Below are 18,401 nucleotides of genomic sequence, written 5' to 3' on the forward strand. Positions count from 1 at the left end.
AAATAAAAAAATAACTCACCTAATGTGTATGTTCCCAGCTAAAGCCAAACAACATAGTGCTCTGCCTTCTTAGCTAAGCTCCCTTGCTGTGACTAAGTATTGCTTTCATGATCTATTTAGGGCCACACTTTTTGTGCTTTTGACTTCTATGTGACAAATGGTCCCTAAAAGTAATGCTGAGTTATTGTCTAGTGTCCCCATGTGTAAGGGGACTGTGATGTGCGTCACAGAGAAACCCCCTGTGTCATTCAAATATGAGTTAGTGCAGGGCCTTGTGGCACATGCCTGTAATCTTAGCAACTTGGGAGGTTCAGGCAGAAATACTGCAAGTTTAAAGCCATTCTCAGCTATTTAGCACGACTCTATCTCAAAATAAAAAATAAAAAAGAACTGGGGATCTAGCTCAGGAGTAAAGTACCCCTGGGTTCAATGCCCAGTACCAAAAAAAAGAGAGAGAGAGAGAGAGAGAGAGAGAGAGAGAGAGAGTCAGTGATAGTGACCCTGATTTAATATTTATGCATCAACAATATATAAAGAAGTTGTCTTTAAACCAAAGTACACATGAAACAAGGCCATGTGTTGGTCAGGTGGTGAAAATGTGACCAGAGGCTCACGGGAACCTAACTCTGTATTTCCCCTAGGAGCAATAGTTTAGTATTCGTTAATTCAGTGTTTGGTGAATTTATAGAACTTAACTCCTGCAGATGATGAGAACTGACAGTATATTGGTCTGCCAGAATTGCCTACTCATTTTTCCACTACCTTATGAGGATCATCAGAAAATTCCCATGCATCTGACAGATCACAGAAGGTAAATCTCATCAAGGCACAAACAAAAAAATAGAATCAAGAGGTGGAAGAGTAGACCTGCTCCAGGAGAGATGTAGGGTCCTGAAAGGTGAGGCTGAACACGGGAAGGGCAAGCACTGCCTACTGTCGAGAGTTGCCTGGAGCTGGCTTGGAGCACTCAGATACCGACATCACCATTAAATATGTATTGATTGCTGAGAGGCAAGGTGATGGGGAGTTTGACCCTTCAAGGTCCTTTCTGCATCTGCCTTTGTTTTTTCAAAAAGATTTCTTTCTTTTTAAAAGTATAATCAAGACTTGGGGAAGGGGCACAGTCAGGTTTGCTGAGCAAGAAAGAGTTCCTACTCATCTCACTGTGTTTCTCTTCTAACTTTATACATTGGGATTTTTTTTTAAGTACTGTACACTTAATAATTATATTCAAAGAAGAAACCAAGAAATTATTTAAGTACAAAATGAAACCATTCAAGTGTTGAATGGATAGCAATTTTTTAAAATAACAATTTGTACATACTGTATATTTCTCTCTTCCTAAATTTTAAGTGGTGTGAAATCCTTCTGATCAACTCACTTGAAATGTTGAGATGGAGGAATAACACTTCATGTGACAACGATATGGCATTTTATCTAAAATTGTGTTTTTTTACAGCTCATGAATGAATAAATGAATGATGTCTATAAATTTCTCAGCTTCTCAGATAAATGGTTGTCACAAAAATCTGAAGGCTAACAAAGCAGAAAAATGGCAAAAGAGGGAATATGTCTTGAGGATTGTAGTGGGGTTTAGTGCCGAATGCTTTCAAAGCATAACTCTCATGGTCTATTACCTTATTTCACAAGTTAGTAGGTAATGGGGAAAATGATCTAATTTGTTAGGGGCTTAAAAGGCTCCAATTCTTACATCTTTTTTTTCTCTGACACCTTCCTATCTTCCAAGACATCTCTCCCCACTTGAAAACACACACACACACACACACACACACACACAGTATTAGGCCCTATGCCAAACAAAGCACCATAATGAAAAGAAAGAGAGAGAGAGGAAAAAAAAAAGACAGCTGTTCCTTTCCCAAATTTCACAGTCTAGAGAAAGTAATAGACATAAAAGGAAATGGTATAATAAATACTATCACAGGCAGAAATAGGTATAGGTCGTTAAAAGATAGGGTAATTATTGTGAAGGGTAAAATGTGGAGAGAGGACATTCAAACCAGGCCTTGAAAGATGATAAGAGCTTCACAGGCATAAGAAGGGCAAGTGAAAAGCACAGGTCCCCAAATTCCAAATTTGAATTCCATGTGTTTTAGTATAATTAATACTGCCTGATACAGTTTATCTACTGGGAGCTTTGGGGATGGATCTGAAATTCTTATGAAAGAGACTTCTATTTAATATGAAAGCAGGTATACTGATCTAAAGGTGAGAGGAGAAGATGGTATTTGGACTCTGAAGTGGCAGAGCTGGTGATGCTTCAGCAGGAGCATGGAGGTCAATAAAGGTCTAATTCTAGATCTTTCTAGCCTGCTCTACTCCAGGCTGCTGGGATTGCTTCAGAAATGCTATAGTCCAAGGGAACTGTGCCTAATGAGTTCAAGGATATCAGGGATTGGAGAAGAATCAGCACCATCTATGAAATCCTCAAAGAACTTGGATTATGTTGCCCAGAGGGGACGATATTTCATAGATTGTTCTCGAAATACCTGAGGGACTACATGCAATGACCTAGGTGGCTGCTGCAGTACAAGTAGGGTTTTTTGTTTGGTTTTGAAAAGGGGGTGTTGACTTAGATGCTGAATAATTCCTAAGTGTGCTAGACAGATAGCTGGTGGTTTCAGTGATCAGTGACAGAGACAACAGGAGGTTGAGGGTGAGGACAGAGTCAAGGACTGCCTCATGCAGTGTCAGACACTACCTACGTGGAGCTAGAGAGTGCTTTAAATGTGACCAAGGCAACATGTTGAAATACTGGGCTAAATAAAATATGTGATTAAAGTTATAATTAGTGACACTTGTTACTCTTTTCTAAATGTGTATACTAGGAAATTTTCAATTAAAAAATGTGGGTCCCAGGGGCTGTGGATGTGGCTCAGTGGTAGCGTACTTGCCTAGCATGTGTGAGACACTGGGTTCAATTCTCAGCACCACATATAAATAAGAAATAAATAAAGGTCTATCAACAACTAAAAACTTAAAATTAAAAAAAAAAATGTGGGTCCTGTGTGTTTCGGTCAGATATCATGCTCTTGGAGTTAGGACAGCAGAAGTCCCCTTCCCATGTAAATGATAATAGTTATAAAAGTATCTGTCATTGAAGCTTCTGCATATGTACTTTGAAGAAAGGGTCCTATGGCTAATAAAATTTTTTGTTTGATTATTCTAAATCTAAGGTAAGGTAAGGAGAAAAAATAAGGAAGGGAAAAAAATAAGGTAAGGAGGAAAAATCTTTCAATGCAATATTATGCAGAAGTTAAATGGAATGAGGTAAACTGTCTTAGATTAAGGCATATTTTAGGTAAACAAAGCAAACTTTGTTAAGAGCTTAAATGTCAATTATTTTATATATATATTATATATATGTTATAATATATATTTTATATATTTTTTCTAGTTCTATGTCTATACATATTTACTTCAGTTGTGATTTGGAAGACACACCTGACAATTCAAGTTTTCGGTGGGCAGTTAGTTGTGTGCTGGTGGAGAATTGATGTGAAGCAATTTATAATGCTTGCATTATTTTTTTTATAAGGAGAATGTAGTTATCTATGAGAATAATGCTACTATACTAACACTAATACGCTGAGTAATCTTTACTTCTTTATAGTCCATGAGCCTTGTAGGAAGAGAGTGTTAGTAAGGGGCAATTGAAAAGTACCTGGGTTACTCCTCAGTTGGAATTAAATTTAGGAAATGCATGCAAGAAGCAGGAAGGGCATAAGGCTGCAGGATATTCAGTGCCTATCTGGGCTTGCTGGAATCACTTATTCCTTTTTAAGTAAAGGGTCCACCTGGTCTAAGTAAGGAGCCAAGCAATTTACCAGGTTGCAGTGAGTAATTAAAAAGTGAAGACGACACTTGGGATCCCTACTAGAAACTCAGATCAGCTCTGTGTTACAGAGGCCTCACATACCCTGATCATCAGCACAGCCTTTCTGATGTCCCGAACACCGTCATACACCAGGCGAGAGGCATCGATGAATTCATTCTCCTCAAATGGTTGAGGGACGTTGGCACTCAGGGCTTCAATGGCAACCTCGACTTGTTCAGCAAAGCGTGGCATCACTGGGATAAACAGAGAGAAAAGCAGTAGATGAGGCAATCTTCTCTCATTGCAGCCCTTGGGCAAGGTGGTAGACCTTGCCAGCCAGATGGGGTTGGTCCAATTTAGTCATCTTTGTGGCACTTACCTCTGTGTGGCAAATAAAATGTACACCATGCATGGCGATGTTTACAAAAATGAAAACTTTTATAACCCATCCAAGGTAGTGTGGTGTAGCATAGGAATATAAAGTACATGTTATGCTAACCTGAGCAGAATTCCACTTCTGGTTACCAACTGTGAAATCTTGGCCAAGTTTCCTTAGCCCTTCTCAACCTGCTTTTCTATAAAATGTAGTAAGATCTTGTGCCTGGATTCAGTGGGGATAGTGCATACAAAAGCTGGATGGAATCTAGCCCATAAGAAGTATCAATAAACATTTAACTAATATGAGAAATTATAGTCATAACCGGTAAACAGCTGGTCTTAACCCACATGGCTTCACAACAGCATGCAAATGAAATGACCCAATACATTTCATTTTTTTATTGGAAATGCAGAAATTGAGACATGGTGGTAGGAGATGGGATTGAACGGAGGCTATGAAGGATTCATAAGAAGAAAGAGGAAAAAGACAGCAGAGACCAGCAGGAAGACCCATTGAGAGAAAACCAATGGACTTAAAGGAAAATTTTCCCATTTTGCCAGGATCATTTTGATGTGAAATAAAATTTGCATATAAGTTTTTAGAATGATGACACCTCTTTCTTCTCACAGGGACACCTTCAACTCCCACTGGAGATTTGAAGAAAATAAACTTAGTGGAAAGTCTGTAATACTTCCACTGACGACTTAAAAATTGCTGCTGATTCACTGTTTCTTGAAAATTGTAATTCTATTTTCTCAGCTGTTACCTTGTAACAACCAATTAGGAAACAAAAGCCAAAAGTACGATTCATTTTATTTACAAGGACCATAAAACAGAAACATCATCCATCTATTCCTGTTTCTGAATCTTCAGGCCTCATTCCCTCTTGACACTCATTTTCATGCTCTGCGGAAACTTTATGCATCCATTTTAATACTGGTGTGAGAAATTCTGCTAAATTACTCTACTCTTTAGGGGAAGAGTGTTCAAGATAAAACATCCTAAGAAAAGTGTGTTTCTACCAAAAAAAGTCAAATGTAAAAAAAAAATAAAAACAGAGAGGGAGGGTTAGAGGAAAACAGTAACAACTCTTTTAATAAACACTATCAAAACCAAAAGCATGTATGGAGTAAATTTCCTTCTCTGTGTGAATTATTATGACGAGTTCTCTATACTATATGAATTTTGTTTTACTTGGGCTTTTGAACTATATTTAGATGGAAAAAAATTTGGAGAATATGGAACTGTACTGATACAAATATTAATCATATAAAATTGAGGTGATTGATATGCCAATTATGCTAATTTGATCACTATACAATTTATACACATATCAAAACATCACACTGTGCCTCATAAATATGTACAATTATTATGCCAATTAAAATTAAATTAAAATATTTGAAAACTATATTTCTGAAACCAATGCATTAAACTCAACTATTTTAATTATTCCTTTATGTTGTGAATAAACTTTTTCTACATGAATGAAAAATACAGATAAATGAATTTCACCTCTTTGACCATAAAATAGATTTTTTTAAAAATGTATTTGGCATTTAGGAGCGAATATTTTTCTTAAATAAATTTGCGGATTCTTTTTCTTTCTTAAACTGAAAATTCTGAGTTTTATGAATTCCATTCTATTTGATGGTTAAGCTGCTTTAATAATTATAAATTGATACACTGTCAGGTAACACTTAGAAGCATAAAACTGTTTGCCTCAATTGTATAACTAATAAGGATTAGTACTCTTATATGTACACAGGATAGATATACTTACAAATCAATAAAGAAAAAGTTGACAAAGGCAACCCTCAATTCATAGAAAGAGTCCATATACTGATATACTGTATACTAATATGTATACAATAAGATATTTTTCTTCACTAATAATTACAAATATAGTAACATAGAAAATGAGTTTTTCATACATATTGGTTCAGGCAAACAAATTATAAATGGGACCTAATTCAACTGCACATTTTGGTGAACACTTTTAAAAAAATCTAGTAAAATGAAGCTTTCCACTCCCAGATGGTGAATGAGGACATTATCTAGGGCATTGCCAAATATTAACTTCTACAGAGATGCTGATTAATCACACTGAGCAACCCTAGGCTGCAGCCACAAGAATGTCTTTGTGTCTCTTGCTTACACTCGTTCCTTGTTAGGTTATATATTCTAGTGTTATAAAGAAGAAAATTATATAAAATTTCAGAATGGTAATAATTGCTTTTCAGAGTCCTGTCAATAAGCTACAACCCAGCCTTATTCTGAATCCTCCAACTGAGGGGGAACTGTTGTGAGATGTTCACTCCAGATGCATGAGCAATAATGTCTGGGACAAAAATGAACCAAGGCATGCAAACTGCGGTTCAGCCAGTATATTAAAGTAAGTCCTAAGGTCAGCAAACTGAACAGAGATGATTATTTGTGGAAAATTTAAAAATACACAAAAGAGTCTTGTGCATACTTTAAACATATAAGCATTTGTACATGTCCTCACATGTCTTGAAAGACTATGTCACCTTACATATAGTGTTTACCTTTGAGAGGGAAATGAAGGTCATCATTTTAGTCTCTGTTCTTGTATCTTTGAATCTTTTTTATAATTCAAATATTTTAAATGAAATAAGTTATTCTCAAAGTTGTACGCTTCCTTTTAGAAGAAAGGCTCTGAAAAACAAAGTCCCTTCTGTGGTCAAAATATTATAGAAGAGCATTAAGTAAGGAAGTCCCTTAGAAATTGGAACTGTGGTAAAGTGTTTAGTATTCTACCTTCATAAATGTCATCTAGAAAATGGAGTCAGGTAGCCCCCACTGCCCAGACCCTGACCCCCATGAATATATTTCTATCCACATGGCGATCTTTCTGGAGTCTGAAGGGGCAAGAGCGGGGTTTGCTACTCCTGTTTTCCTTGTACAAGGTCACTCTGAAGAAGAAATGGGAGGCAGAAAAACAGTAGGTGACAAATTATCTTGCTCTAGCTACCTCCAGGCTTGATTCTGTGCCCAAGGGACAGGGAATATAATACCTAGGGGGACCCTTTTCATGAGAAGCTCTGAAATGCCAGATCTGGAGCAGGGCACATTCTATGTCATCGGCATGGAGCCCAGCACCTCTCAGTGACATGCTAGGGCGCAGGTAACAACTATGGTGTCAGTGACCTGGCACTGTCAGAGCAGGTAGAAATAAGCCATTTTATGAAGGTACTAGAACAGAAATATCATCAATTTTTCATGGAAAAAAAGACAAAAGGGGAAGAACATCTTTCTCTATGGTCTAGTCCTAAGTACATTCAAAGTTTATTTATTTAGGACCTTACTATTATTTAGGACATTTCTACTGCTCTTAACCTGTATAGCTTTTCTATTTTGTTCCTCTTACTCCTAGTTTAATTTTATTCTGTTTTGCTTTTGAGAGTGATAAGTCAGAAAAACAAGAGTTTATAGAACAATGATTCATCTTGGTAAAAACCTATGTATTAATTTAACTATGAATTCTCATACCACATTGGTAGTGTCTGAAAAATTACATGCCCCCCAAATAATTCTGAGATAGAATTATATATTAAGAGTTTCTGATATAGGTTTATATAAATAGAATTTTATTTCTACTTTCTGACTTGCATCCAAAAATGTGGGCAAAACTTTGTTATTGTTTATCAAAAATACTGAATTGCTCTTAATAGCTTTTATCCTGAAAAGGCGATCAAAGTTAAAAATAAACCTTTAAATTCTAGCTATACTTTTGTATGCAGACTGCACACTAGGTCACAAAATGATGGCATTCCAGGTGTAATGAAATCAGAATTAAATGTGCATATAAAAATCAAGGTCACATCATTTCAGTGTTGATGGAGATCCTAAACCATAGGTAAGGAGGTTTTGAAATGAATCCTCTAGAGAGACTTCAGAGGTGAAGTTTCAGAGCACAGGGTGAGTTAGTCAAATGAATGAGAAGTTGTGCTAAAGTGCAAGTAGGACTGCTGACAGGGAAAAATCCAAGGTTAACTAGAGGTGGTGGAGGTGAACTGCCAGCCAATCCCATTGTCTCTGAGAAACTGTCTAAAAAGCCCTTGCTCCGACTCTAAACATTCCAAGGTACTCTAAAATCTTTCATGAGATACAGACACATACAAGCATCTGGCATCTATAGTTCATCTCTCTCCTGCTTGTTTTACCTCCTATTCCTACATATACTCAAGTGTTCCAATTAGATTGAATTATGCCTGTGTCTCAAATATGACATAGACAAAACATGCCATACCAACATGCCCATAAGTAATTTATTCTCTCATATTGAAATACACTTCTCTTTGGTCAGATGGACACCTCCTCAACTTTCAGTCTTCAGTTTAGAATTAATTGCCATCTTCAATTCTTACATATCCCAAAGCATATAGTTTTCCACAATTTTATAACATCCTAATTACATGCATACATGCAGTCGCGCGTGCACACACACACACACACACAATTACAGTACTTAGTACATTAAAGTTGGTTGGCATTTCAGTATGTCAACTATTTTGCATATGAGTCACTTTTAGGCAGAGTCCACAACTTCTTCTTCCTTTACATCTTAAGTCTTTGTTATCCTTTAGGCACAGAGAATCTTACCACTGGAAGAGAAAGATGATGGGATGGAGGAAAGAATTCTTTTGTCATCAAGTTTTTCAGGGATAAAATGATGAGTGTCACATTTCACATTTTCTCTCTTTTTCTGCCCATCATTTAATCCTTTTCCTTTGTTTACAGTAGGCCAATTCACCCATTATTCTTTGAAAAGGAATTGAGAGTACAACCATATTGATTCACTACTAAAAAACAGGTCTTATGTGACATAATGAAATAAACTGAAAACAGTACACGATGAATGGTAAATCTGAAAACTAGTAAGTTGTTACAATTTGTCTTGCAAATTGAGCTCCCTCAGTTTTATGCCCTTCTTTCTCCTCAGCAGGGCCACATCACCCTTGTGACAGTGCTGCATTGTTTATAAGGAATTTACTATGAAATCTATCTTCAATGCAAAATTATATGAACTCACTTCTAGAAATTTTCTTTATGTCTTGATTGTCAAAAAGGCCATGATAGATATTGTTTCATTACAAATTTATCAGGTCCATAGGGAAGAGAATTTTAATTAAGCTAAAACTTGGGCTAGGGATACAGTTCAGTTGTAGAACACTTGCCTATCATGTGTGAGATATTGGGTACACACACAAAAAAAAAAAGAAAAGAAAGATTTCAAATCCAGTTTGTCGAATAAAACACTCTTTCTAATAAACCTCCTAGCTTAAGCTAATATATTCTTGTGAGGCTATTTTCCTTCTATCTCACACTTACACCACTTTAATTATTTAATTTATGCTAGCTGATTGATTTTAAATCTTGAGTAAAGTATCCTCAAATACTTTTTAAACATGTGGCAGAGACAATGTAGAAATGAAACTTAAGCACTCTGTCTATATTTAAATCTTCCCCTGTCTAGACCAATGATACACTGGCTTTGTTCCCTCTTGATAGGGCTTCTTCAGGTTGGAAGATATTGAATACTGGAATCCAGAAGCAAAGGCAAAATAGCCCAACTCAGTCTGCTCCTTATTCCCTTACGACAATCCGTCAACTACTTTTCCCTCTTCAGAAAACCACTATGACCATGCTGGACAGTCCTAGCTCTTCCATCCTGTGTGCATCCTTGGGTATTCTTTCCTCGTCAGTCATCTCTCTGTGGGAGTTCCAAAAGGCTACTATTTTCATAAATTCATGTTTGGAAAATTATAATGTACATTTCCAACATCAAAATCAAATTCAAGTTCCAGAAGGCCATACATAACCCATGAGCTGAATTGTTTGATAAAAGATGAAAAGGATGGCTTAGAAAAAGGAGAAGAAGAAAAAAAAACAACAGCAACTCTAAATTCCATTCACGATAACCACCCTAAGAGAATCAGGGAGCATCCATCTGCTCTTGTCTAGACACAAACTCCTTTCCCCAAGGAAAGAAACTGCTTGCTTGGAAGGTTTTCTTATAGTTTAAAATAAGCATCTCAAAAATAATCACAAACGGTTTATAACCTAAGAGGAAAGATGGCACATTTAATTCTGAAACTTGAGGAATGAATAAAGAATTGAGTGTGATGCCTTATTTAGCTTACAGTGTTTATCAGAACCTTGCTCGATAAATACAGTTTAATTTGGCATCAATGGGGTTTAAAGACTTAGATGGCGTTAAGATGTAGTAAAACACTTGCTAAGAATTCCTTACAAGTGATGTTAAAGATTCTGATTTTGATTATTAAGTATATAATTTTTAAAAGGGTAAAAAAATGCCCTTAAAAGAAAGCAATTTGTCATTATGTTTCACTTATATTAATAAACATATTTGGCCTTCAACTCCAATCAAGGCTGGAAGAAATGAAGAGGCAGATTTAGATCTAAAGGGGTTAAAATTTAATTAAAAAATCAATACACATGACATAGGTCTTAAGATATACACACAATAGACTTGTTAGGGGACAGACAAATGTGAATAGTGGGAACACGAGGCTAAGGGAATAATTCTACAAAATGGGGCCACTGTGCTGAACACCCCCCCCCATTTTATTTTCCACGAAGCAATTTACCTGCAGCCCTGCCTGGCTTAAGAAGACAGGATATGTCACATTCCTCAGCAAACTACCTGTTATCTACAGGAGAAATACAGACATGAAATAATGTTGATAGGAGGAACCCAAGTTACTCTGAAGGGGGAGACTTGACCCTTTTCACAAACCAGATCTCAAAACTCAGGGAGATAAGGATAACTCCTTCTAACCATAAAATCTGAAGGATTTATGGTTAATAATCCAATTAGAACTGTTCAGCATGGGCCAAGGTGACCCAGAGTTGTTATGGCAGTGGGGACTTGAAAGTCTGTTGTTATCCTGCTGTCAGTCAAAAGTGAAGAGGTGGACCTGGGTGGGACTGTCTGGAAACTTCTCTGGGATCCCTACAAAACTGAAGTACAGGAGAGGCATGCTGTCCCCTCTTCTCTCTGAGGGGACACACTCTCTCCCTTAAGTGCATCCTTAACAAATTCTCAACCTACTCCTTTTCCCCTTTTCCTATCCCTTCTAATAAACTCATGCCTGTTACTCAGAGCAACGTGTCTGAAATCTTTCTGACTTGATTGCAAGAATTGGGGTTTGAAGGGGTGGCGTAGGGTTCTTCATGCTGCCTCATTTTCCCAGAAGTCCCCAGCCCTGAAACTGATTGACTACAGGAAAAACAAACACATGCATTAAAACAGGCAATACACTTTGTGCTTCACAATATGAATGTGTTTGGTTATAAAGTATTTAAAGAGATAGTTAAGTTAAAATGAGGCCATTATGGATCATCTTAATCCAATCTGATCGATATCCTTCTAAGAAGAGGAAATTTGAACACAGAGAGACACCAAGAACACAAAATCAGACAGAGATAAGCATGTGAAGAGGCAACAAGAAGGGGGTCATCTTCAAGTTCAAAAGAGAAGGCTCAGCAAAAGACCAAATGCTGAATGATCTCTCTGATTAAGGATGTTGATCCATACTATGCAGGGTGTTGGAGATAGGAGGATTAAATGAACTCTAGATAGGGCAGAGGGGAAAAGAGAAGGGAGGGGGTAGGAAAGATGGTGGAATGCGACGGTCATCACTACCCTAAGTACATGTAAGAAGACAAGAAGGATGTGACTCTACTTTGTGTACAAACAGAGATATGAAAAATTGTGCTCTATATGTGTAATACGAATGGTAATGCATTCTGTTGTCACATGTAACAAATCAAAGTTTAAAAATTTTAAAAAAAGAGAGCTCAAGAAACCTATCCTATAAATACCTTTATCTTGAACCTTTAGCCAGAAGAATGATAAGAAAATTGTAATTGTTTAAGCCAAAACAAACAAACAAAAAACAGGCAATAAATAAACAAATGGACAAATGCAGAGTTTGAAATATGAGGCCATATATTGGAACCAAATGAATGTCACAGATAATAAAGGTAATAGGTGTAAGGAATGGGATTGGAATTTGTTAAGATGCAGGTTTTATGGGACAGTTAGAGGACTTCACTGATAAGGAAGAAATTGGCTAATGTTAGAAGACAAACCTGGGAAGGATGGGAATCTCAGGGTCACTTTGACCATAATAAATAGAACCTCTCTGGTTCTTATGTCCATCAGTTATTTCTGGTTATTCAGCTACATTTAGAAGTTTTCATCTTCCATTATCAAAACAATTTCTGGAGTACTCCAGTGACATACTACATGTGCTTTCAAACAAGTGCCTGTCAGTATATTCTTCACCTCTCGAACTGAAGCACCCATCATTGATATGGCATATTCCCCTCTGTGAGAAGCCTGGTGATGGGGCTACATACTACCTCAGTTTGTGCAAGGTGCATCCTGGCCTCTACTGCGAGTAGGCACCAGCCCTCACCCTGCTGGACATGACATACAGGATCTACTTCTTCTCCACTACCAGCAACATGGATGCTAGTACTGGTTCCCTTGAAGGGAAACACCACCTATGTGAAGCTCCCAGGATTCTGAAGCCATGCTATGATACATTGTAGGTATGCAGATTTATGTCCTTCCTTTTGTATTTTCTTTGACAATGGACGCTCTTTGTTCTGTGTCCCCAAATTTATAACACATAAATATGTAATTGTGAGCCTTCCTATGTCCACCCTAGCCCATCTGTCCTCCGTGTTGTGTATTTTATTAATAGGTTAAAATTGTGCATCTTCCTTTCTCTTCATAAGTTTTATTTTCTGAGGTGATTCTTCAGGCCCTGTGCTGCATGAGTTGCACATGTCTGAATTGTCGCAGAACACATCATTTACAAACAAAACCATGTAGAAAAATCAATTTTCAGGTTTCTGTATGGTTAGGGTTGTCTAAGCAAAAATGACTGGTGACCTGATCCAAAGGACAACTCAAAAGCATCCCTAAAAAAATATCTTGGAGGGAGGTTCACAGTTTTATTTCCTCCAAGATGTTTGCTTACATTTCAAGGGGGGATAAAACCAGGAACAATATACTTCTGTCCCAAGAGTTGTGCCAATCTAAGTAGGGCCTTTTCTGGAAGGAATATGTTTATAATAAGAGGCAAATACTTCTCTCTTGCCCTGAGAAGGAAAGGGGAAGTTAAAGACCAATTGCTATGTAACTTCCAGGTCCATAATTTTATGTTTCTTTTCCTATAGTGCAGACTCTTCTGCATACACAGAACCCACACTGTCCTGACAAGGAAAATGGAATGTGAGGAACTGGTGCTGTCAACAAGTTTATGCTCTGAGCCAGAAAACTTCACGTGTGTTTTTAGGACAAAGCAAATAAATGAAGATATTTAAAATCCTTATCAATCAGCTGTCTGGGATAACGTAGATTGTATAGGATTTAGTCATATAGAAAAGGCATTGAGATAAACTACACATTGCCTTTTTAAGGGGTATTAAGTGATTGAAATTTCCTTCTCATTCTTTCTATATTTCTTACTTCCCACCACTAGGACCATCAAAGCCACCAACAGGCACATCATTTCCTCCATATCACTATCATTTTGACCTTTCAGAAAGAAATAAAATACTTTACACCAATAGTAAGGATTATATTAAAACACATTTAAAATATATTAAAATGTCTAGGCTGAGCAAGCTCAGTCATTACAGCTTCTGTAGAAGTTCATTACTTCCATAATCTAATTTCAAGGTCAGTCATGGAAAAGTGACTTAGACTGGAACAGTCCTTCCCATCTATAATACCTAACTTTTTTGTCTTCCCAATAAGTTGTCCCTACCATCTTGTTCTAACATTGATATTATTTCCCTCCGTGTGTCCCTTCCCCCAATCCAGCCACAAGGATAGGGCAGATGGTCCAAATCCATACAATTGTAAAATGCTATCCTACTGTGAGTCCAAATGCAGGAAGCACACCCCAAACAGCCAATCAGATTGCTCCTCTTTGAAATGTAGAAAGTGGAAGGGAAAAATTCTCTCCATTTATTTAGGAATCTTGGGCTGTGAGCCTGAGGTTACCAATGAACATATTCTCTACTAAAAAATTAAAAATAAAAATAAAATTGAATAATATCCCAATGGTCTATGTTCATTTAATCAATGCATATATATTAAATGCTAATTGTATGATAAAAGCCTTCTAGGCTGTGAGTTCACACAGAAGCACCTGCCTCTAGGAACTGAACCTGGTTATGAGTGCAGCCTTTTACTCTGAAGAGGAAATACGTCAAAAGACAGAGTTCTCGGTTTCCAACTGAGATCTGAGTTAGCATTAAAGAATAAGTTCAATAAACAGATGTTGAGAAGGAAGAGGAGGAGGAAATGAAGAACATTATAGGGAGGATAGTGGGAGCTGTGTAGATGTGTTCTGATAGAACAATGAAGCACCTATCCAGATGGGCAGTGGGTTTATACACAGGATTCACAGGCACTATGAGTTCCTATGGAGAGTGGTCACCAGGAGGCCAGGAACAGAGATGTACATACATATTCTAAGATTAATAATATTGGCCATCCTTGAGTGATAAAACATCAAGCAATACACCAAACTGTATCCCAGAGGGATCAACTAATTTGTTTAAGATGAAAGTTAGTTGGCAGGCTAGGTTCACTCTATTGCATTGAACTGAGATAAAAGGACCCTTCAAAATTATTTCCAGCTGAGTGCTTTCTATTTGCTGATCCTCTTACATTTCCTATGTAAACAATACAGAAAGGAGGTCAACAATCTCCTTTCTCTTTTATTAAACTTCAGGTTCTAGACCTTGGAAGTAAAAATCGTACCACTGGTTTGGCCCAGGTGTTCTTCAAAATAATGGAATTTTAACCTCTTCCTCCAGAATGATCAATAACAGAACACTTATTTAAAAATATTTTCATCTTAAATGTCTCCCTTTTTGGTCCTCTAAAGAAGAAATGTCTGGCAGAGTCTCAGAGCACTCTCAACCCAATAATGGTCACATTGCCACAAATCTGCTACAGCTATCAAATTTACAAAAATGACATTTGAATATAATCCATTCAGCAAAGAATGAACAACTCTATGGATATCTTAATATGATGTCACTAATATATTTTTACCCCCCTCAGCTTTCTGCAGCAACCTGACTTTGCAAATGAGATCTCTGAAGATGAGTCTGGTCAAGCGTGTACTAACTACCAAGCCGTTGGCAATTTGTTATAATTCAGGTTTTATTGAAGACCCCATCAAAAACGCTATGTAAGTATTTATTGGGTCTGCAGTAGATCCATGTTATTGCTATGTTAGTTTCCTAAGAAATAAATAGGTAAATTTTTTTTTATTGGTTGTTCAAAACATTACAAAGCTCTTGACATATCATATTTCATACATTTGATTCAAGTGGGTTATGAACTCCCAATTTTACCCCAAATACAGATTGCAGAATCACATCGGTTACACATCCACATTTTTACATAATGCCCTATTAGTAACTGTTGTATTCTGCTACCTTTCCTATCCTCTACTATCTCCCCTCCCCTCCCCTCCCATCTTCTCTCTCTACCCCATCTACTGTAATTCATTTCTCTCCTTGTTTATTTTCCCATTCCCCTCACAACCTCTTATATGTAATTTTGCATAACCATGCGGGTCTCCCTCCATTACCATGCAATTTCCCTTTTCTCTCCCTTTCCCTCCCACCTCATGTATCTGTTTAATGTTAATCTTTTCTTCCTGCTCTTCCTCCCTGCTTGATGCTGTCCTATAATTTTAGCATACTAGTAATCCATTAAATTATTTTCTTACATTTTACTTAGCATTCATATCAACACAAAAAGCCTTCTTATGTCAAATACTGTCTTTACTGAGGAAGGAAAATAATTCGTGGAAAATAAACCACAGATGGTTTTGTCACTCCTCATAGCCACTCATGGAAGGCCATCATGTCACAGAGTAGGAGTCGTCCTTTAGTGGCCCCACCCTGCAGTCACTCACATGCATAAACAGGGGCTAGGGAGTGTTGGTGATCACCTTCTGCAGAAATATCTGGTTTAGCCAAGCACACTGCCCTTTTATAAATACTTCTCTGCAACACACTCCCACACCATGACCTTCGCTACTCTGTGTCTTTAGTACACAGGCTCCATTTTGCCCTACTCAAACTTTCCTCTATTTGGGGATATTTCTTTACCTTAGGCCAGTGATTCACAGTGGGTATTGTCACCCTCAACACAAGAATCTGGCAATGTCTAGAGATAATTTTTATTATCAGAATTTAGTGTGGGAAAGGCAACAGATGCTACAAGCATCTAGTGGGTAGAGGCAGAATCTAAGCATTCTACAATGCACAGGAAGCACAGGCCTCTAACCCCCAAGAAAGAATTGCTCAGACCAAAGGGTCAGTATCACAGAGGTTAAAAACTCCCAGAGCTCAGGGTCTTAAATCAAACAACTCAGATTTTAAAAAGAAAAAAAAAACATATAACAGTTTATTTGTTTTCTTTTTTCTCATCTTTCTCCTTGTCTTCTCCTTCTTGCCTACCACGCCTTTGTTCTCTCCCCCAAATCAAATGTAACTCTCATGACATTTGCTAAGTTTATACAGAAAAGTGATCAATTCAAATAAAATATTAACCCAAAGGCAGAAATTTGGCATTAGTACAGGGTTTAGCATATGCACAGGAGTTTTTATTTTGAGGCTATATATCTCCTTAGCATAGACACACATTAGAACTAACCAAGGAAGCCTTGTATTACTGTAATTGATTGATCCTGTGGTCTTCCTCAAAGTTCATATCCTTGATCTGTGCAAGCTTATTCACCAGAAATTCTAACTAGCAATTAGTTAAGCTAGTGGCTTGTTTCCATTTCTGTGGCAATCTCTCTACTTAGTTATAAAGAAGCAATATATTCTTGTTTATGAAATGAAGAATGATTAGAGAAAGAGGCCAAAGAATTTACATGTCTTTGTAAGTTCTTAGCCCAATATCATCTACTTTTCTTTGACACCTATTTTTATCATTTCTCACAGTTTTGTATAAATACTATTTCAATCTCTTCTATCTGGTTACTTCACAAGTTACCTTCAAAAGATTCTGAAAAGTAGATTCTAAATTTCTCACTCATTCACTCTATTCTCCTAGGAATGGAATGCAGATATCACTCTAAGGAGAATTCCTTAGAAAAGTTTCCAGAATGCCCAACTATTTTGAGGAAGAATTGGGATGAGAATGCTAAATGGTTTGACAATGAACAAGAGGTAAGTCTTGGTTAGTGACAACACAATCCAGAAAGAATTGGTTATTTCTCCGAGGATTTTTTTTTTTTAATAAAATCAACTAGAAAATTATTTACACTCCTAGAGTTTGGGTGAAAATCATGTTAAAAGTTCAATCAACTAAGCAATTACCTTTCCTTTCAGAAGGTTTTGACCTCATAAACACCACTCCTTTTACTAAAGTAACCCAAGATACAATAAGAGAAAACACAAAAATGTGTCTTCTGAATGGTGCCTGAATTCTTTGTGGGCACCAAATCACATATAAATTGGCAATTTGCTCTATATTTTTCATTTACCACAATTTCTTCCTCTCAGTCATGTGTAAGCAAGACTTGTGTTTCCATTCTTCTATTTTTCTCTTATACTCTTTATTTAGGGTCAGCCTCAAACAAGTAATACTATATTTTTAGATAGACCACACCAGGCTGAGACTTTGTAAGAGAAGAGAGCTGACAAGCTAGCAGGTAAGAATCACAAAAACTTGACAGAATCTCCTTTCAAGGGTTAAAAAAGAAGTCTCTAAATTGAAGAGTAAAATACCTGCTTCTATTTTTCCCAAATGTGTTATTAGTCAGATTTTTGTCTCTGTGATCAAAATACCTGACAAGAACTCCTTAGAGAAGGAAAAGTTTATTTTGGCTTATGGTTTAAGAAGTTCAGTCCATGTTCAGCTGACTCCATTGCTTTGGCCCAAGTTGAGGCAGAACATCATGTTGCAAGGGCATGGAAGAGGAAAAATGTTCAGCTCAAGGCAGTCAGGAAGCAGAAAGAGAGAGAGAGAGAGAGGAGGCAGGGACAATATAACCCAAGGACATGTCCACAGTGACCTACTTTCACCAGCCATGACCCTCCTGCCTATTAGCTAGCAACCCATTCACATTATTGATCCAC

General features: G+C 37.1%; 1 protein-coding gene across 2 annotated transcripts in view; it reads right to left on the reverse strand.

Moving 5' to 3' along the window:
* The window catches only part of LOC124075515 (catenin alpha-2), a 102,954-nt gene that overhangs the window by 72,486 nt on the left and 12,067 nt on the right, over positions 1-18,401 (reverse strand). For both annotated transcript variants that reach the window (XM_046418953.2, XM_058571157.1), the window contains exon 4: positions 3,941-4,092. In XM_046418953.2, coding sequence (XP_046274909.1) covers positions 3,941-4,092 — 152 coding nt within the window. The remainder of the gene's footprint in view (positions 1-3,940; positions 4,093-18,401) is intronic.

The sequence above is a fragment of the Marmota monax genome, unplaced genomic scaffold, assembly GCF_021218885.2.
Source record: "Marmota monax isolate L192 unplaced genomic scaffold, Marmota_monax_Labrador192_F-V1.1 WCK01_AAM20220418_F8-fsc00357, whole genome shotgun sequence".
NCBI classification, from domain to species: domain Eukaryota; kingdom Metazoa; phylum Chordata; class Mammalia; order Rodentia; family Sciuridae; genus Marmota; species Marmota monax.